A 19776-nucleotide genomic window follows, 5' to 3' on the forward strand; every position below is an offset into this window, starting at 1 on the left:
TTGGGACCCTGAGGAGGCGGCTAGCTGAAGACGTTCTAGTTTCTAGTTTGGCTTTTTTCACTATTGAGTGGGTGTCGGGTGTGGGTGTGTGTGGGGGGGGGCTTAGCAGCAGAGGAAAGGGGCTTGTTTTTATGGCTCTCTGCTCTTTCATGCCATGCATGAATTGTGTAACATAGGCAGAAGTTGGTTGGGCTACGGGAGTCCCGGGGCGGAGAGAGGCAAAGGGCAAATCCCTCCCCTGGAGCAGAGGCCTGCTTTCCTGGCCCTTGAGGCTTTTGACGGCTCGGAATGCTAGGGGCAGGGCCTAGCATTTCCTTATGCCCTTTTGGCAAACAAAAACCTGCTCTTGACTACCTGCTGCTCTACTCTTCCTACTGCTCTTGTGGGGCTGCAACAAGGCCCCATGAGGCCAGCCAGTGCGCTCAGTTCCTTTCCAAACCTTTCTGCCTAAACTAGCCGTTGGACGTCGCTGGAAACAGCTCAGCATGGCCTCTACCCGTTCCTGCTTGGGGTGCGTCCCTGTCACGATCCCTTAGGACACTCGGCATTTCTGTGCAGTTGCGTAATGGGGTGCGACACGGGGGCAAGGGAAGCCCAGCGCTGGGGAAGGTTGTTGCTGGCCGGAGAAAGCCCCCCTCCCCCCGCGATCGCACTAGAGGCTTCTATATATGGGGGGGGGAGATGAAATAGGGGTGCATCTGTTTGTGCTTTGGGGACGGGGTGACGGCAGAGTGCCCGCTGGGCCTGCCGGAGGCCCCTAGCTGGCTACTCGGGAGCTCTGGGAGAATTTCGACCCAGGCGTGACCGAGGGTTGCCCTGCACATAAGGTGGGGGCACCTTACAGGTGGGGGGGGGCACAAAAATGCGCCCGGCTCTTTCGCGAGGGTTGGCAAGGAAATGCCGCCTGAGCCCCGGGAAGCACGTATTGGGGGGGGGGCCTTGGGAAGGGCCTGTGTGTCTCCCGCCCGGGAGGGGCCTCCTCTGGCGCTCGCCTTGGCCTGCCCAGCCCCGGATGCGCTCGTCGCTCGCTGGCTGCAGCCTGGGCCTGTTCTATTGCGCGCCTGCCGCGGCGAGAGGCCTGCTGGAGAAGCCGCGACGCATACGGGGCTTCTGCGGCGGGCCCCGCCGATACGCGCCACGTGTGCGCTGCCCCCTGCTGGCGGGCGGGCGGCTGACTGCCGCGGGCAGAGCGGAACGGGAGGTCCTGCCTCTGGCCGGCTAAGCGGGCACGGTGCCGGGCACAGCCGGGGCACGAAACCGCGAGGGACGGGCGGGGCAAGAACAGCCCCTCTCAGCGCGGACTGTGAGGGCGGCCCGCAAGTCGTTCACGTGCGCGTGTGAACGGGTGCCCCCAGTGGGCGTGGTCTGGCCCTTTGTGGCCGGACGCGGTGATCCCCTCCCGCCCCACCGAGGCCCCACCACGTGGGAGTTTTCTCGCCAGCCTCTGAGGCCTGCTGCCTCATTGGCTGAGCTCGCCTCTAACTGATCTGCCTCTGAGCCAATCAGCTGCCAGCATCTCCCTGCGTCATCGCTGCGCCCTTCCGCCCCGCCTCTGCCTCCTCGCGCCTTTACGTCACGCGCTCGGCTCGACCAACCGTTGGAAGCTCGGCCCCGCCCATTCGCCGCAGTCCGTGCGGTGGCGTCATCGTGAGGCGGACGAAGGCCAATGGGAGCGAAGCCGGTCTGGGCAGGGTGGGGTAGAAGAAGAGGAGCGGGTGGGGGAGAAGAGACACACGGACCAATCGAAAGCGCCGAGTGGGAAGGCGGGAGCAGGGAAGCCGACCAATGAGGGCGGGCCAGGAGGCGGGCTTTGCGTAGCGGTTATAAGGGGCCGCGAGGCGGGCGGGGCCAAGACTTTTCCCCGAGAATGTCTGCGAGTCAAGAGAGCCGGTGAGTGCGAGCTGCGCGCCCCCGACGGGCCCTGCCTCCACCCCTTCCCTGCGGCGGACCTTGCCATTCCGGCCGGGGGGGTGAGGCGGACGTTGGCGCCCCCAATGTTCAGCCATCTTTTTCTCCGGGGGGTGGCCTTCGCCTTCCCCCCCTCGCGGCCTTTCTCCTCCTTCCACGTGGCTCGCGGCCTCGGAGGCCACCGGCCTACTTCCATTTCCTCACCCCCCTTTTTGCGCGTTGGTACCGCCCGATTTCTCTGCTCTGCTTCTTGCGGCCGAGACCATTTTTCCGTGAGGGGAAGAGCGCGGCGGATGGGCCCGGGCACTCTGACGGATGAGTAGCCGCTTCGTCTGGCCTGCTTACGGGTGACGCCATCTCGAGCAGAGAGAGGCGGCGGTGGATGCGGCTGGGGGTGGTCCTGCCGCCGCTCCCCCCCTCGATTTTCGGCTCCCGGGAGGGTCCATCCGCAGTCGGGGGGTGGCTCTGAGCGGATGCCGTCGCTCGGCCGGGCGCGCTTCCGTCGCCCTTTTTTCCTTCTCGCAGCCATCTTGGGCTATCGAAGTTCGTTCGCCTCTTCCCACCCTCTCGCCCCCCACCCAACCTCGATGGTCTCTTCCATTCTCCTGGGGGAGAGTCCTCGCGCCGCGAAGCCCTGTGGGCGAGTCCACTTCGGAGCATGGGGGGATCCGACGACTCTTTAAAACCTCCCCCCCCCCGGGCGCGTCCATTTTCCTCTTGGCCCATTGTCCTGCCGCTCCGCATCCGGGAACTCGGCGGCGTGACGTCATGGACTTGCGGCCAAAGAAGAGCAAGGGGAGGGGCTCTTTGCCCCTAAAAGGAGACGCGGAAGGAGGGAGGCCGGCACGTGGGCGGGCGGGGGCTGCCGCTGCCTGGGCGCCAGGGCCGGCCTGTGGAACTGGCCGACGTGGGGCTCGCGGCAGGCTTGGAGGTAGGGGAGGCGCTCGAGGGGGCTGGGCTGGCTGCCATTGAAGGCCGTCGCCGCCAGCGTTAACTGACATGACCCCTGCCGGAGAGGGAAAGCGGCCAGCTTCAGAGCCATGGCTGCCACCTTCAGCCGGAGCCTGGAGTTCTCACGAAGTTGCAGCTGATCCCCAAACGAAAGATCAATGGCCCTGGAGAAAATGGCTGCCCTGGAAATCTGTTGAACTCCCTCCTAATTGTGCCACCTGTACCCCTTAGTCGCCTCCTTACTCAGTTGGCAGTTGTACTCAGCAGTATTATGGAGTTGAAATCTTGGGTGAAACTACTACTAGATTTTGAGGTTTGAAGGCTTTGAGTTGGGGTGTTGCCAAGACCCTGCGTGAGCTGCAGGTGAAGGAAGGGACTGAGCACATTAGCCCAGAGAAGGCTGTGATGTCTCCTGTCTTTGTTTTTCTCCCCAGATCCAGAGACAATGGCCCCGAAGGCATGGATCCTGATGGTGTCATTGAGGTGAGAGCGTGGTGCGGTCATTAAAGGAGAATGGTGTGATACAGTTGAGTTAAAGGGTTACAGATTTTGCCATGTTGATATAGGAAGAGCCTTGGGGTACCCTGATTATAAAGAGATGCAGTATTTCTGTTACGATGTCTGCTTTAGAGGATGAAGGATGGAATCCAAAATTACTAATGTTTGAAGAAATGAGGTGTCATGTAGGGTCTCATCCTTTCTTTTTTGCTTCTGCACACAGAGCAATTGGAATGAGATTGTTGACAGCTTCGATGACATGAACTTGTCTGAGTCTCTTCTGCGAGGAATCTATGCTTATGGTTTCGAGAAGCCTTCTGCAATCCAGCAGCGAGCCATTCTCCCTTGTATCAAGGGTGAGATGATACAAATTCATCGTTGGGTCTTCTGGAGAAAGAGTGAGATGCGGGGAGGGTGTTTTGAACCCAAGGTGGAAGAGCATATGTTTCAAGTTTGAAGGTGTATCAAAAAAAATCAGAGGTCAGGCCCTTAGTCTGTCTTGTCGAGCACTAGTTTTTCTGACTGCTGGCATCTCTCCAGGAGAGAGCCGCAAGAGGTGTTTCTCCCACCCCTGAACAAGGCCCTCTTGCGTGTCAAACATGTTCCTTTGCACCTTGGGGTCCTCCCCGGCTACAGTGGCACTCCATCCCTTCAACTCGCTGTTTTCGTTCCCTGCTTGCTGGGCAAAATGGTGCCTTGGGATGTTGGGTCCCTGGGGTCTTTTGTATCTCTCGGGGATATCGGCAGTCCTTGTTTGTTCCAACAAGGAAGGTCCCTGTAGCTGATGCTTGCAGGAGGTGGGTCAAGTAGTTTCTCTGGTGTTGTCTTGACAGCGTGTGACCTGCTCTTTTTTCTTCTCTTTTGCCCAGGTTACGATGTGATTGCTCAAGCCCAGTCTGGAACTGGGAAAACAGCCACGTTTGCTATTTCCATCTTGCAGCAGGTTGAGCTTGACCTGAAGGCCACCCAGGCACTTGTTCTGGCCCCCACGAGAGAGCTGGCTCAGCAGGTAAGATCAAAAGGCAGCAGGACTTGGCATTGCTACAGCGACAGAAGGTACAACCACTGAAACATGCCAGTTGTCGACCACGATCCATTCATGCACCACTTGAGTAGCAAGAGTTTCTTGAGAGAGGTCTTGTGTGTGGTTCATACTTTTCAGTGCTGGCTGGTGAATCATGGAGGGCCCCCCCATAGCCCAGCCTGAGAGATGCCTTGGGCAGCCTCGCCATCACTTCCATTGCCTCCTTGAGTGCCCAAACCCTGCCTCTAGGGTCCCGTCGATTTGCTTCACTCATGGGACTGGGGCTTTTGGATCTCAGCTTCCCTTTCTCTAGAGCTTGGGAATGATGATGTACTGGGTATGCTCCAGAGACCTCGAGAAACCGTTCATGTTGGGGCTCAGGGAATTAGATCCTGCTGATGGTGTTCCAGCCCCTGCTAACTGGGCAAAGAGGCACCTTTGCAGTGGTGTCCCTCTTTAGATCTAGCAGGGGCACAACAGTCACCCCTATTCATCCCAGTACGGTCTCTTTGCTGATGCTGGTTCATGCGAGGGGAACAAGAGTTCTCTTAACAGGCTTCTGGAAAGTGGTGCTGTTACTCACTCTGGGGACCTTCCAGGCCCTTCTGAGCTACTCTGGGGTGGCAGCAGCTGGGGGAACTCCCTCTGCCAGGTTGTCTCAAGGCCCCTCTTCTGCCTGCTCTAGATCCAGAAGGTGGTGATGGCCTTGGGAGACTACATGGGGGCGTCCTGCCACGCCTGCATAGGTGGGACGAACGTCCGTGCCGAGGTTCAGAAACTGCAAATGGAAGCCCCCCACATCATCGTTGGAACCCCAGGCAGGGTGTTTGACATGCTGAACAGGAGGTACCTGTGTAAGTATTTCAAGGGCTGGTGTTCAGAGCAGCGCTCCGTGTTTGTGCTCATGATGCGATGCTTGGGCTCGTTGATCTGCTATCGGCACGTCTGATTTTTGAGCTAGCTTGTCTGGCTCCTGGGAGGAAGGTTGGGTTAGGCTTCAGTATCTCCGTGCGTTGCAAAGTATTTGATAACTCAGCTGAAGTAAATTATGGGAAGTACTTTTGGTGCGTGTTTGAACTGGCAACACCCTGATAGCCCAGCTTAGCCTGAGTTGGTCAGAGCTTGGAAGATCAGCAGCGTAGGCCACGGTTAGTATTTTAGTGGGAGATTGAAGAGGTGAGTGAAGAAGACTGGGGCTGCTAGGCCTGGCATGGCATGGCAAACCACCTCTGCTTGTCTCTTGCCTGGAATGCCCCGTGGATAGGATTGCCACGTGTTGTCTTCAACTCAGTGGCACATTCTTCTTTGTGGCATTTGACTTTTTCTTAACGCTTCTCTCTGCTGTTCTGTGATGATCAACCCCATGCGTGTCATCTGACCCCACAAACCCCTGTTTTCTTCCCAGCCAGCGTTCTGCTGTACTGGGGAAGGATTGCAGGGTATTGGGAACAATGATCACAGCTGAGAATGTTCCTGAGAACAGCGGGTGGCCTGCGGTGCCCCTGCCCCGCTGAAGCTCCTTCTGCTGACAGCTTCCTCTAATTTTCCTTGTCTTTGCAGCCCCCAAGTTCATTAAGATGTTTGTGTTGGACGAGGCAGACGAGATGCTGAGCCGGGGGTTCAAGGACCAGATCTATGACATATTCCAGAAACTGAGTGGGAACACACAGGTATGGGGTGCAGCTCGAGCATTGGCAACGGGTTGAGGTGGGCCGCTTGAGGTTGATCTGAAGCAGGAATAATGCAACGGTCTCTTCTTTATCCCCAGGTGGTGCTGCTGTCTGCCACCATGCCCATGGACGTCCTGGAAGTGACCAAGAAGTTCATGAGGGACCCAATCCGAATCCTGGTGAAAAAAGAGGAGCTGACCTTGGAGGGGATTAGGCAGTTCTACATAAACGTGGAGAGGGAGGTGAGCGCCTTCGTATCTCTGATAGATCAAGATGGGTAGCTGTGTGAGTCTGTCTGCAGCAGCAGAAAAGGGAAGAGTCCAGTAATACCTGGAAGACATCATAAAATCTGTGGCAGGGTCGGAGCTTCTGTGAGCCACAGCTCACTGCCGTGCAGATTTCTGGTGAGGCTGCAGCAACAGCTGCACCAAAGCTTGGGCTCTTTCTCAGTAGTGGTCTTTAGGACTAGCTTTGTAAGCAGAAGATACACATAAAAGAGGCAGTTGCCTTATAAGTTGAGAAGAGCAAGCCCGCTTGCTGCAAGCGCTTAAGTGCATGTCTATTTGTTGGGATGGCAGAAGTGAATCTCAGACCAGAATCCTTGGTTTTTTTCCCTCTAAGCTATAATTCCAAGGTGGCCTGGAAAGGCCTGTATCAAAAGGTTTGAAATCCCCCCCCCGCCCCAATATCTATCAGCAACAAGCATTCTGTGGGTCCTCAGCAGCCAGAGGGGTCTGTTGAGCTCTATTGCTAGAGAACAGGGAGGTTGGTTGTGTGTCAGTCATGGAGCTCTGGGTGTGTGCCTCTGAAACCACTTTTCACTGCCTTCTTGAATAAGGAGTGGAAGCTGGATACGCTGTGTGACCTTTACGAGACCCTCACCATCACGCAAGCAGTCATCTTCATCAACACCCGGAGGAAGGTGGATTGGCTCACGGAGAAGATGCATGCCCGGGACTTCACTGTCTCGGCTATGGTGGGTGGATGAGTGCTGGCACTGTGGAGGGAGGAGCAGGGTGGCTCTGGAGGTTCCCGTGAAGTCACGTTTGAGGGGAGGAGGTCCGTGGGATTTCAGTTGAGGCCGTGCTGCTGGTTCCGTGCAAGATGGAAGGGGGCAGAGATGGCACAGCACGAGCCAGGTTAACGGGGTTGTGCAAGTGATTGGGTTTTGCTGGCCAAAGGGGAGGGAATTGCAAATCAGTTGCAGGGTGTCTTCTAATTGCCAGCCTTGGCTGGGCATCATCAGAACTTACACGCTGGGAAAAGAGAGAGTCGTGTGGGGTAGCTGGAGTTCTGAAGGGGCCGTGTTGAGAGTTGAAGGGGAAGGAGGGAGTCCTGTGTACTCGCCGGCCCTATGTGAGGGTGGGGGGGGGCCACTGGCAGCCCGTGACCACTCCTGTTCTCCCTGCAGCATGGAGACATGGACCAAAAGGAGAGAGATGTGATCATGCGGGAGTTCCGCTCTGGCTCCAGCCGCGTCTTGATCACTACAGACTTGCTGGTAAGTTTGGAATTGGGATAGGACTGCGGGGCTGCGGCTCATGGCCATCACGTGGGTAACTGGGGGTTGGATCACTTCTTGCATACAGGGATGACTGGAACTTCAGGCTCTGTTCTCCAAGGAGATTCCCTCTCTGCCTAGTCAGCTGTGTGCTGTTGGCGGATTGTAGCTCCTTGGTATATGAATGGGGGGGGCTGCTGTTTTCACCAGGCAGGGGCCAGTATGGCACCCTGCCATTTAGCAGCAGCTGCCCACAAGCAGTCTCTCACTAGCAGGCCTCTCTTGTGCCTGAAAAGCTTGCGCTACTTGCTCCTGGTGAGCGTTGGAAGGGGGAAAACTGTTGCCAACCGTCTCTTCCCTTTCAGGCTCGTGGAATTGATGTCCAACAGGTATCCCTAGTTATCAACTATGACCTGCCAACCAACCGTGAGAACTACATCCACAGGTAAGCAAGAGGCCCCTGGGGGGTTGGATCACAGTGGCCTTCCCCTCCCACCCTTGCTTTCTTAGACAGCCCCTTCCACACTTCTTCCCTTCCTTTTCCTCTCACCCTAGGATTGGCCGAGGGGGCCGTTTTGGCAGAAAAGGCGTGGCAATTAACATGGTGACAGAAGAAGACAAGCGCACCCTTCGCGACATTGAGACGTTCTACAACACCTCTATCGAGGAGATGCCCCTGAACGTGGCTGACCTCATCTGAGCTGCCTCTTGGGGGTCTGATGTGCCCATTACCCCCATTGGGCCCAGAATCCCCCCTTTTCTATTTTTTGAGTTTTCTTGCCTTTTGAATAAATGTCACTTTTTTGGAGGCAAAATGAAACCTTTTTAGTGTTTTTCCTGGCGCTTTTTCTGTCTCTCTGCCCCTCTTCTTTGTGACTTCATCTTGTAGTTCAGTTGTCCAAGCAGCCCCTAAATCTGGAGCCCAGGTGCCCTTTGAGGTCAGATTGGGAAGTTTGGGGTCTCCTGGCATCCAGTCTTTTCTCCTCTTGGCTGGGTTGCCCCCCATAACGAGAGATTTTGTAGTCTTTGGAATTGACCTTTGCCGGAATTGTGGTGCTAAAAAAAAAAAAGCTTGAGAATCCAAAACCTACCTCACCAAGAGTCATGGTTTTCTTCTCTCCCTGCCTAAAATCAGTGGTTCAAACAAATTGCCAAGATTGCTTTCTCCATATGAAACTAGACTTTTCCCACCATGCTTTTTTTTTTTTTAAAAAAAATTGAACTTTTTTCATATGGCAAAAATTAGTGCGTGCAACCTTACTTTTTTGTATAGCTATTATTTATTCAAAAGGAAAGTTACAGTGACCAAAATAAAGGTGATCTTGAGAAACTCATTTGCTTTGGGTGGTTTTGTTAAAAAGGGTGTTGGGGGTGGGGGGACCTTGTAGCAAACCCAGCCTGGATCTTGCCACGCATGGGTTCCCCCAATCCTGCTGGAGCTTGGAGCACCTCGCAGAAAAGCAACCTCGCCCGTAGCCCAGGTTTGTTTCCTGGGTTACAGGCTTCCGTGGTTTTCTAGTTGCCCAGCTTGCAGGGAGCAGGGCCCTTCTCTGCTGGTACAAGTACGAAGGGAGGTGAGAGGTGCCTGCTCACAAAGCGGTGATGGTGGTGTGGAGGGTCACTGAGGGGAGGTAGCAGAAGCTTGGCTGAGCTGGGTGGGAGTCTTCCTTGCTTTGCATTAATCCTGAGAAGGGAAGCCTGGCCTTTGTTGAGTCGCCCAGTGCCCTGGGCTGGGATGTTAGCAGGCTCCCAGAACAAAGGCCGAATGGTGCTGCCCACCAGTGGGTTGCGGCTTGGGGTTCAGTGGCTGTTGGGAGAAAGGCTGCAGGTGACCGTCGGCCTCTTCTCTTCCAGGTCCTCCCTCCTTGAATGGTGTGGGTGCCTGCCAGGGCTGGCCTACTTGGGTTGCTGCAGCATTCTTGCAAAATGCTGGGAGAGCAGGGGATTGGGTAACTGGGAGGAGGAGGAGGAGGAGGAGGGGCTGGGCTTGAGCCCCGCTGGGGACGCAGTGGCACCTGAGGAGGGTGCTGCTGAGCACCGGGCGTGGGCTGGCTTGGATGGAGCTGCTCCATGGAAGCTTCGCCATTTTCCCTAGAACCTTCCCTGAGCCATCAGGGGCTTGATTTAGAAACCCAGACAAGCAGCTTTTTGCAGATCTGCAGAGGCAGGAATCCTTATGGAAACAGTTCTCAGGGCAGAGTTGCTAAGAAAGGTCATTGCTACCCAGAGTGCACAAAGCTGAGCAAGGCAGGCCAAGAGTCTGACTTGGTGTAAGGCTCCTTTTACCGGGGACCATGGCTCATGCTTGGCATGTTGGGAGGTCCTGCATTCAGTTACTGGCGAGTCCAGCTCATTCTCAGGATGGTGCCCTGTGCTGGGATAGGACTTCCTCTGCCAGAGGGCCTGGGGAACTACTGAGAAGGGAGAAGACACTCTTGCCTGGGTGGAAGGTAGGTAAAGGTAAAGGTAGTCCCCCTGTGCAAGCACCGAGTCGTTACTGACCCATGGGGGGGTGGGGGGACGTCGACGTTTTCTTGGCAGGCTTTTTATGGGGTTGTTTGCCATTGCCTTCCCCATTCACCTACACTTTACCCTCAGGAAACTCGGTACTCATTTTACCGACCTTAAGGATGGATAGCTCAACCTTGAGCCGGGTACCTGAACCCAGCTTCTGCCAGGGTTGAACTTGGACTGCAATACTACAGCTTACCACTCTGCGCCACGGGGCTCTTTGGGTGGAAGGTACATTTGCATGTTCTGAGAAGGCCAAGGCCCACACGGCCACTGAAACTTCAGCAAAAGGTCCCAAGTTGTGAAGATAAAAATGGAAGAGGGCAGAATAATAAAGCTGACGAGTTCCCAGTGGGCAGAAAAGGACGAAATAGAAAAATGGTGAAAGGCTTTTGGGCCTGAGAGACCAGCGGGACCAGCAGACACGTGTCCAGCTAACATGGGACAAGGAAGGATTGAACAGGCCCTGTTCTCGGCCTGACCGGGATCCCCCTGGCTCTCAGAGCCCTCTTGGAAGGCCCCGTTCTGGCACCTGAGCAGACTCCCTTGAGGCCTCTTGTGAAGAGAGCCGGCTGCTTCGCCTTGTCTTTTTAGGGATGGCCCATTTTGCTCAGTCTAGGGCCCCCTCCCTCTTTAGTCTGACACGGGTGCACCCCCCTCCCTCGCCCTGCCCTGGGAGAGCTCTGCCTCGGCAGTTCTTCCCCATCACGTGAGGCTCAGACCTTCCTGCTGTGGTTGGAGATGAGGAAGGGAAGCTGCTGACTCACCAGCCACTGGTGCTTCCCAGAGACAGACCCGGATCTGGCGCCCCCCCCCCCACAACTGCCGCTGCCTCCCACCTCCAGAAGTAGGAGCCTTTCCTCCACCAGCTGAGGCTCCCTCTGCAAGGCCCGTGCCGGCCAGGGCACTGCATTAAGCAAGGGCAGTGAAGTCTACACCGTTCTTGGCACTAGCCAATATGGGAGCCACTGGCCACCCATTTCTCAGGATTCTTGCCCTGGCCAGCTATTTAAAAGGCTTCAACGCCTGTACTGGCCAGAGACCATCTGCTCCCATCCTCTGTGCTAAGGCAGGCAATGCCTTTTCTCAATTTGCCCTGAAGGATGCCCTGCCGGCCGGCAACAGCAGCGCCAGCCCCTCCTGCGGACAAGACGCCTGCCTGGATCCCGTGGCTACATGTGTTGGGCAACTCAGCACCTCACTGAGTCACCGGCAGACAGGCCAGCAAGTTTCATTTCCTTCCCTATTCAAGAGCTCCTGAGCCCAAGGCAGAGGACAGCAGAGGCTCCCCGGGGGAGAGGCCAGGAAGAGTCAGCCGGGGAGAGATGAGCCTTCCAAGGCTTGCTGTGTGGCTGTGGCTCGGTGGCGGCTGCCTCCTTGCAGGTGGGTCGGATTTCAGGTATTTGTCTCCTTGGGCTTGGCCATGGGTCTACTGCAGCAGCAGGGAGGGTGGGGTGGGGAGCGGCACTGGGTTTGATTTCTATTTTGTGACCCTGAAAGCTGAACTGGACTCCATTCGGCTGAACAGCCATGGGACCTGGTTGCAACTTAGTGCTGGGCAATGGAAGGGGCCTCTAAGCGTGCGCAGGCTGCCTTTCCCTCACCGCTCAGGGACCTCAGCTCATTTCCAGGCAGACCAAGGAGGCATCCCAGAATCTCTCTTGCCCACTGGGGCCATGCTAAGAGGATACTCTACGTGGCCATCCCAAAAAGGAGGTGGTTGTGGCATCTGGCTGGCTCTCATATTTCTTACAGCCCAAGCTCCAGGCAGTTATGAGCCGTTCCAGTGCCGCAGGGTCCTTGTGGTTTGCTCTTACAGACATGCATGGCTTCCTCGCTCTTGCAGCTCTGCTAGGCCCCATTTCGTAAGAGCCAGTGGTAAGGGACAGTGGAAGCAGCAATGCGTTTGCCGATTCATGAGCAGGCCGTTCATTCAGATCTCCCCCTATGGGCTTTGCCCCTTCACTGGCAAGGGGCCATGGCTGCTGGTGGGTTCCCAAGTCTGCTGACCACCTCTCCGTTGGTCTCCTTCCAGTCTGGGCTGGTGCTCGAGATGAGGCGGCATCGCAGCTGCTCACCCAGAGGAGACCAGGGCTCCCTGCTGCCCTGCTGTGCTCTGGCACCGAAGCATCAGGCCCAAGTTGCCCCCACAAGAGGAAATCAGCCACGCTGGTGCCTTCATTTACCAAGACCACAACACCCCCCACCACCGTCCACATGAAGACCACATCCCATCCCACAACGCATGCAAGCAATCACACTACAAGGAGTCCAACCAATCACACCACAGTTCCAGCCAACCACACAACCCCCCACCCCACCAATCACACCACCCCATTTCACACCGCAGCGCCAATCAATCACACAACCATGAATTATACCACATCCCCCCACCCCACTAATCACACCACCCCTCCTGCCAACCACACCACGACCCCATGGCCCACAGACACACCCTTTGTGGCCGTGGGCAATTACACAGTCAAGAACGGATCCACCGCCTGCCTACGGCTGGAAGCAGGCCTCCAGGTCCAAGTACAGTACACCAGCAAAGCCAAGCAAAAGGTAAGCATGGAGGCGGCAGGGGCTGCAGGCTGGCCTAGCAGCAGGAGGCTGGCACGCTGGAGCTGTTCGGGGCTCAGGAGGGGGTCCAGATCAGCGGATCGAGGCACGGAGACTTCTCTGGGAGTGGTGGCATCTAGGGGCTCGAGCAAGGAATGCTGGGCGCCGGGGTGTTCCTTCCCTGGTCCAGCAGACGTGGGCTCTGAGGCTGGGGTGTTGTGGGCTAAAGCAGAGAGGCCCACAGCAAGAACTGAGTTTTGTGTTGGAAATGGGGCTGAGTGTCGGTTGAAGTGGTGCACAGCGTGGTGGTCTCCGGGGAAGCTTTGACCTTCTCTCTTCCAGCTCTGGGGGGCATTTGCTGTGCAGCCTATCCGCACCAACGCATCAGGGGATTGCTCCAGTGAAGTCGCCACCCTCAAGCTGCAATTTCCAGAGGGCTTCCTCATCTTCATCTTCAAAAAGGTACCCAGGGGAGATGGGCAAGGGATCAAGTCACGGAGCTCATGGGGTGTCTGGAGGAGAGGAAGCCTCCAGAAAAGGGCAACTAGAATGATGGAAGGGATGGAACACTTCCCCTATGAAGAAAGGTTAAAGCTCTTGGGGCTCTTTAGCTTGGAGAAACCACGACTGAGGGGGGACATGATAGAGGTTTACAAGATTATGCACAGGATAGAGAAGGTAGAGAGAGAAGTATTTTTCTCCCTTTCTCACAATACAAGCACTCGTGGGCACTCAATGAAATTGCTGAGCAGTCGGGTCAGAACAGATAAAAGGAAGTCCTTCTTCACCCAAAGGGTGATTAACACATGGAATTCACTGCCTCAGGAGGTGGTGGCAGCTTCAAGCACAGACAGCTTCAAGAGGGGATTGGATTAACATAGGGAGCAGAGGTCCATCAGTGGCTGTTAGCCACAAGGTATAGATGGAACTCTCTATCTAGGGCAGTGATGCTCTGTATTCCTGGTGTTTGGGGGGGGGCAACCAGTGGGAGGGCTTCTAGTGTCCCTTCCCCACTGGCAGACCTCCTGAGGACACCTGGGTTTTTTGGCCACTGTGTGACGCAGAGTGTTGGGCTGGATGAGCCACTGGCCCGATCCCACGTGGCTTCTCTTATGTACTTAAGCCGAGGACATGCTTCACTGCCCCCAGGTTGTCAGTGGCTGCGCCTGGTCAGGGCACCAGGCTTAACCTCCAGCCGTGCTTCTGCTCATGGCTCCTCGGGAAGGGCACCAAGAGCACAGGCTGCTGCCTTCCTTGCCCTCAGCACTGCCTCCCATCAGCTGCTTATGTTGATGTGCTCACAAGAACTCAAGGTATATTGCGAAACATAAAAGCCAGCAAGCACAACATGGAGGTGTCATGCAGCAGTCATGTAGACCTTTTACAGCCATGGAAGGTAACGGCCATCTCAGCGCCTTGTGGCAGTAAGTTCAGCAAGCTAAGGGTGCTTCCAGCTAGTCGACCTCGATTCTTCCGCCAGTCGCTTCACTGGGAGGCCCTGGTGTCCAAGAGGGTGGGTGAGCTCTCTCCTTCTTGACCCCGAGCATGTAATGGATTCCCAATCTCAGAGAAATCTGTTTTCACTGTTGACAAAGTGTGTTCCCGGCTGACCCATCCAGGCACAGAGAGCTGGAATGCATTCTGCCAGTGACTCAGCAAATTATACGAAATGAGGGGGATGACACAAAGGAATTTGACTGGCAAAGCAACAACAATACTTCTTGGTGCAGAATTTGGGGACTATACATACTGACTCAGTGCCGAGGAACAGCCTGAAATGTCTGCGGTCACGGAGTGGGTTCAGGCCGGGATTCTGAGGCGGCAGGTCCCAGCTGAGATCGTCAGCCCAACTGGCTACACGGCCTCACTCAACAACCCTTTTTCTGCATCTGAACTGACCCAGATCTAATACACACCCCCTCAATCAAGCTCCTGAGGCCACTGGGCCACAAGCCAGAACAAAAGCGATTCTAGCTTGAAGGTGACTCAGGCAAGCCAGCCCAGGAGCACAGGAAGTTCAGCTGGCAGGGAGGGAGGGAGGGAGGGAGGGAGGCCTTGCTGACTCACCAGCTGAAGGGCCTTGGAGAACTGGCTAGATCTGAAGACGGGCTTGGCAGGAGGCCTCAGCTACGGCCAGGTGTTTCGCTGGGCACACGGCTAGAGCAACACCGCTGAGCACAGGCAGCAGCTCACTTCTGCCAAGCCACCTCCGGCAATTCCGGCCAGACCAGCTCCATTCCTCCCGAGCTCCAGCTCTGCATGGGGACCAGTACCGCCCAAGCAGGCAGCTGTTTCCTTGCCAGGCTTCTTCACTCCATAAATGTATTCAGTTGCTTAAAATCCAAACTCATCCTGGCTCCCTCCTCCTCCTGAACAGGCCTGGCTGCATTTCCTCCAGGGAGCCCGAGGAGGCCACCACATGAATGATGCTCTTTCATTGCTCCCAGGGGAGCAGCGATGCTCAGCGCCAGGATTTTGCTCTCTTCTGCAGGGCAGTTCATAAAACCAATTGATTACTGGCATGCAATGCTACCTGTTCCACAAAAGAAAACCCAGATTTCTTTTCTGCAGAATCAAACCACAAGGACATCCTACCTGAATAGAGTCCAGGCCAATCTGACATACCAGTTCCGACAGGCCACAGGTAAGGCAGTTTGAGGGAGGGCTACGTTGAAGGTGCCCAGCCTTTTGTTGTAAATGAGAACCCCGTGGGATGGGAAAAGCTCAGGGGAATGCCTGGCACGAGAGGTATACTTTTCTGTCACCAGGCTGAGCTGAAGGAACAGGAACTGTAGCAGAATGGAACAGTGCAAGGGGGGGGACCTTTCGGGTTAGGATTTTTATTTATTTATTTTATTCGATTTTATATTCCGCCCTCCCCGCATCAGCAGGCTGCAGCCACTGTGATGATGGCCCCAGGCCTCAGCCTGTCCATGCTGCATTGTCTCCAGCCTTTATGTTCCACAATACCCCGGACTTGCAGCTTCACAGAATCACAGGACTGGAAGGGACTTCTGGGGTCATCTAGCCCCACCCGTTTGGCCTCGACCAGGGCCAGGGCCTTTTCGGCCCTGGCCCCGACCTGGTGGAACTCTCTGTCTGAGGACTCTCGGGCCCGCCAGGATCTTGTACCATTTCGGCGGGCCTGCAAGACGGAGATGTCCCACCGGGCTTACTGCTGAGGCCAGCGCCAGGAGGGCCATCATTGAGCCTCCCCCCCCCCCCCCGTATTCGAGTCCAGCTCGTGTGTCTGTCTGTCTCCTCTTTGTATGCTGGGGGCAGGAATGTGTAGCCAACTATACCAGGTTTTTGTATATATACAATTTTAATTGCTGGATTTTATTGTAGAACTTGCTGTGCAATTGTATTTTATGAATGTTGTACCCCGTCTTGAGCCCGCTTGTGGGGAGGGCGGGTTAAACACCGAATAAACTAAACTAAACCCCCTGCACAATGCAGGAAATTCACGACTATCACTTGTCACTCGTGTGGCACTTGTCTTCCTTAACTGGGTCACTTGTCTTCAGTTTTGGGAATCCAGAGCTAAATGTTTACTCATTGACTGTTTTATGCTGTCAAGTTGCAGGCTCTCCCCCCTCCCCCCCCAATTCTGTAATCTGCCCTCAGGCCCAATGACAAAGGCGGTTGATAAACGGATAAAGCTCCATGGCCAGAGAAAAGCCTGGATATTGAGGGTGGAGGGGTAGAGGAGGCAGGTGTACCAGCGTGAGACTTGGGGATGGGTTTGAGGAAAGGAGGCTGATTGAAGTGGACACGGGGGTTGGTTGGAGCGGCCAGGATGAAAGGAAGCCTCTCTCTGGGCTGGCCACCATAGTCAAGGGAGCCGTCCTTGCCAGAGGCGACTGACAGGGCCCTAGAATAACGCACCCTCGGGACAGACTGTCAGCCAGAACAGGCGGCCCCTCAGACTCCTGCCTTTCTCCTCTCAGAGACGTCCTTTGGAGCAGATTCTTCCTCCCTCAGAGAGTTTGAGGCCTCCCTCGGACACAGCTACCAGTGCCAGAACCGCACTTTGGCCCTCTCCAGCAATTTTCACCTTCAGGTCCTGAATGAACGGGTCCAGGCCTTTGAGCTGCAAGGTGGAGAATTTGGGGAAGGTAAGCCCCCACCCCACCCCCACCGCTGCCACGTCGCATCGTTTTTGAGAGGCCATACGGAACTCACCAAGCGGCAGGTTTTTCTCCGATGTTCAGTCTCTTGCATCGATGCATACTGATCGCTCATCCCATCTTCCAGAATGTTCACAGCCTACTTAAGTTTTATGTCACCGCCAAACTTGGAGAGTATCTTCTGCCCTCTGAGTTGGCACCCGTCCCAGCTTCGCAAGTGCCCCTCCCAGAGAGAGGTCCGGTGTCCTTTACGCCCAACCCAACCCAAGGGGTTTATCTCAATGCTTAACCGTGACCTCTGACCCTGCCAGGGTCTCAGTTCCTGCTCCCAGCCTGATCCTTCACTCTGCCACAGAAGCCTCCCTTGGGCTGACCTCTGCCCCGCCCCTCCCGGAGCAGTCAGTTGCTCCCCTGCCGCTCTTTCCCTTCACGTGCCAAGCCTGGGCCAGAGGGAAGCGTCCGTCCCCTGCCCTCTCTCCCACTTTGCTGACGGGTCCCTTCCTTTCCAGCCGAGGTCTGTTCGCCGAAGAGACGATCAAACGTCCTGCTGATCACCGTGGGGGTTGTTCTCGTCATTCTCATCGTCATTGTGCTCGTGGCCTTTGCAGTGGGGCGAAGGCGGAGCCACGTGGGGTACCAATCCCTCTGAGAAGCCTTGCCCTGCACACTCACCAATCCGTGGACCTTCACCTTGGCCAAGGGAAGAGTGAAGAACCAGCTCTGGGCTCCTCTTCTGTGGTGGCTGAGATGTCATCCGGGGAATACTATTTGGCTCAGCCCAGTTGCTAAATGCATTCCAATTTTGTCTTTGTTGCTTAAACTAGTGATTCCGAAAGCTGGGTTTTTTTATATGTAATAGTGTGTATTGCAGGAGATATGAAGCCACCGTAAGTTCAGACACAAGCAGTAAGATCTGGCTGTAATGGAGTTAATTCTGGGGCCGTTTCTTCTAGTGGACTGATGAGAGACAATTCTAAGAGCCAGATCTGCTCCGTGGTGACACAGAAATCCATCCTACTGAGTTGTTCGGGCCTACACCCAAGTAAGCATGCACACAGCAGGGTATCAATCCTTTGCACGCTTACCTGGAAATAAGCCCTGCTGAACACAATTAGGGATGGCTTCTGAGTAAAAGTGCACAGGATTGGGCTGCGTGTCATGTGGGGGGCTGTGTCAGCTTGTTTGTGGGCAGGATTCCACCTGCGTCTTCCTCCTTAGCAAGTCGCGTTCAGGCTTAATGGCTGCTGATGTCCTTTCCCTTTGGCTTGTTCCCCAGTGCTCTGCTCTGGCTACGGGGCCTTGGAGAGAGTCACGCTGGCTACACAGACAAGCTGCTGGGCCCGCCCACTGCTGAACACCTTGAAATAGGGCAGCCGAGCACTCCTAATGGGATAAATAAAGGGGTAACTTTTCACTTGTGGGATGGAGGGGTTTAAATGGTTCCACTGCGCAGCAGGGTGAGGTGGTGGAGAAATTGCTGACATTCCCTCGCCAAGGTGGATATCATGTGCTGTTTTGTTATGTTTTGTTCCCAAGCACGAGAGATAATTTTGGGGAAATGTTCTTTGCCTTTCCTCATTAGTGCACGTGTTTGTTTATATCCATGTAGGGTTGTAATGATATTTTATATTAGGTGATCTTTGGTTTTGAGTATTTTTCTTGTAAGTCACCTTAAGAGTTTCCTTTTTTTCAAGCTAAGAAACAGGAAATAATATTCCTAGTAATATCTTGCATTTATGCACCACTTTCATTGGTCAGAACATTGCACATACAGTCTTTTGTTGGAATCCTTACAACAGCCCTGTAAGGTAGGCCAGGGGAAAGGGTCAAGGCTGAGAGAGGGAATGGAATGGCCACTGAATGAGTCTGTGTCATAGGCAAGATTTGAACTGGGGGCCTCATAGATCATAGTTCAGGCTCTTCAATGCTACATCCGCTTGTAAAACCAATAGTCCCATAATTACAAAGGGTGAACTATAAACATAGAGTGCTTGCAAGATGTCAATGAAAGATACAAAATAAAAAAGAGTCCAGTAGCACCTTTAAGACTAACCAATTTTATTGTAGCGTAAGCTTTCAAGAATCACGTTCCATGCCCTCCATGCATCTGACGAAGAGAACGTGATTCTCGAAAGCTTGCGCTACAATAAAATTGGTTAGTCTTAAAGGTGCTACTGGACTCTTTTTTATTTTGCTACTACAGACTAACACGGCTAACTCCTCTGAATGAAAGATACAGAAATTCCAATTAATGGGATGCTCGTCAGCCTGTTTTCTACCCTCCCCAAGTCGTGATTACCACATCACACCTGACCCACACGTTTTCCAGCTGACCTTTAAAGGCCCCCAAACGTTGCTTTTTAGAGGCTGCCACACATGGGCTGGCTGCTGTGCCTCTTCACAGACCAGACGCCCCCTTCACTAAGCTGCCTCCTGATCCTGGTGCTGTCCCCGTGTTGGCACAGGCATAGAGTCCCTTGGGATTGCCCATGCTTCAGGGGTCCATTTGGAATCCTGAGCCATCACCCAAGAGCAAGAGAGTTAAAAACAGAGAGCGAGAGCAGCTTCTGAGCGAATGCTGGAAGCATCGGACGAAAAGTTTAATTGTGGGGCTCCAAAGCCACCTTCCCTCCTGGCTCCCCTATACCAAAGCCCTCCTGACATTGACCGCTCCCATTTTGTCCTGCTTTTCTTTTTCTGCCCTCAGTTCCTCCATTTTGTTGGAGGGGAGATGATATTCAGTGGGCAGAGCTGGTCTTAAGGAGCTGGGAGCACAAACCGAATAAAGTGATAGCTTCAAATGGGAATCAGTGTGACAGAGGACAGCACAAGCTTTCAAACTGCACAGAAGTCATCTTCCTGGTGCCGCAAACCTCCGGAGCTTAAGAGAGTATCACGAAGAAGCCAAGGAGAAATTCGTGAAACCCAACTAACAGCAATAAAGAAAACACTTATATAATTGAATCGCGTCTAATTATTATATCATAAACTGCGATATATCAAATGTTGTGTACTATATAT

At 54.7% G+C, this 19776-nt stretch overlaps 2 protein-coding genes and 1 non-coding gene across 4 annotated transcripts; all 3 read left to right on the forward strand.

Annotated features, from left to right (window-relative positions):
* Window positions 1–1859: 1859 nt before the first annotated feature.
* Window positions 1860–8757, forward strand: EIF4A1 (eukaryotic translation initiation factor 4A1). Its single transcript, XM_054995165.1, has 11 exons — window positions 1860–1890; window positions 3294–3342; window positions 3581–3713; window positions 4227–4366; window positions 5067–5235; window positions 5942–6051; window positions 6150–6293; window positions 6890–7027; window positions 7463–7552; window positions 7918–7997; window positions 8108–8757. The coding sequence occupies exons 1-11, from the start codon at window positions 1868–1870 to the stop codon at window positions 8250–8252; spliced, it is 1221 nt and encodes a 406-aa protein (XP_054851140.1). The 5' UTR covers window positions 1860–1867; the 3' UTR covers window positions 8253–8757.
* Window positions 5725–5862, forward strand: LOC129340769 (small nucleolar RNA SNORD10). Its single transcript, XR_008598072.1, has one exon. It is a non-coding gene; the product is annotated as a small nucleolar RNA SNORD10 (small nucleolar RNA).
* Window positions 8758–10941: 2184 nt separating the features above from the next.
* Window positions 10942–18481, forward strand: CD68 (CD68 molecule). 2 transcript variants are annotated; one of them, XM_054995177.1, is made up of 6 exons: window positions 10951–11446; window positions 12099–12628; window positions 12968–13087; window positions 15197–15269; window positions 16576–16743; window positions 17265–18481. In XM_054995177.1, the coding sequence occupies exons 1-6, from the start codon at window positions 11389–11391 to the stop codon at window positions 17402–17404; spliced, it is 1089 nt and encodes a 362-aa protein (XP_054851152.1). In that variant the 5' UTR covers window positions 10951–11388; the 3' UTR covers window positions 17405–18481. The 2 variants fall into 2 exon arrangements, with proteins under 2 accessions (XP_054851153.1, XP_054851152.1); XM_054995178.1 differs by lacking the exons at window positions 16576–16743; window positions 17265–18481 and adding an exon at window positions 15517–15731 and having other exon boundaries at window positions 10942–11446.
* The last annotated feature ends 1295 nt before the right edge of the window (window positions 18482–19776 follow it).

This window comes from Eublepharis macularius, chromosome 12 (genome assembly GCF_028583425.1).
Source record: "Eublepharis macularius isolate TG4126 chromosome 12, MPM_Emac_v1.0, whole genome shotgun sequence".
Lineage (NCBI taxonomy): Eukaryota > Metazoa > Chordata > Lepidosauria > Squamata > Eublepharidae > Eublepharis > Eublepharis macularius.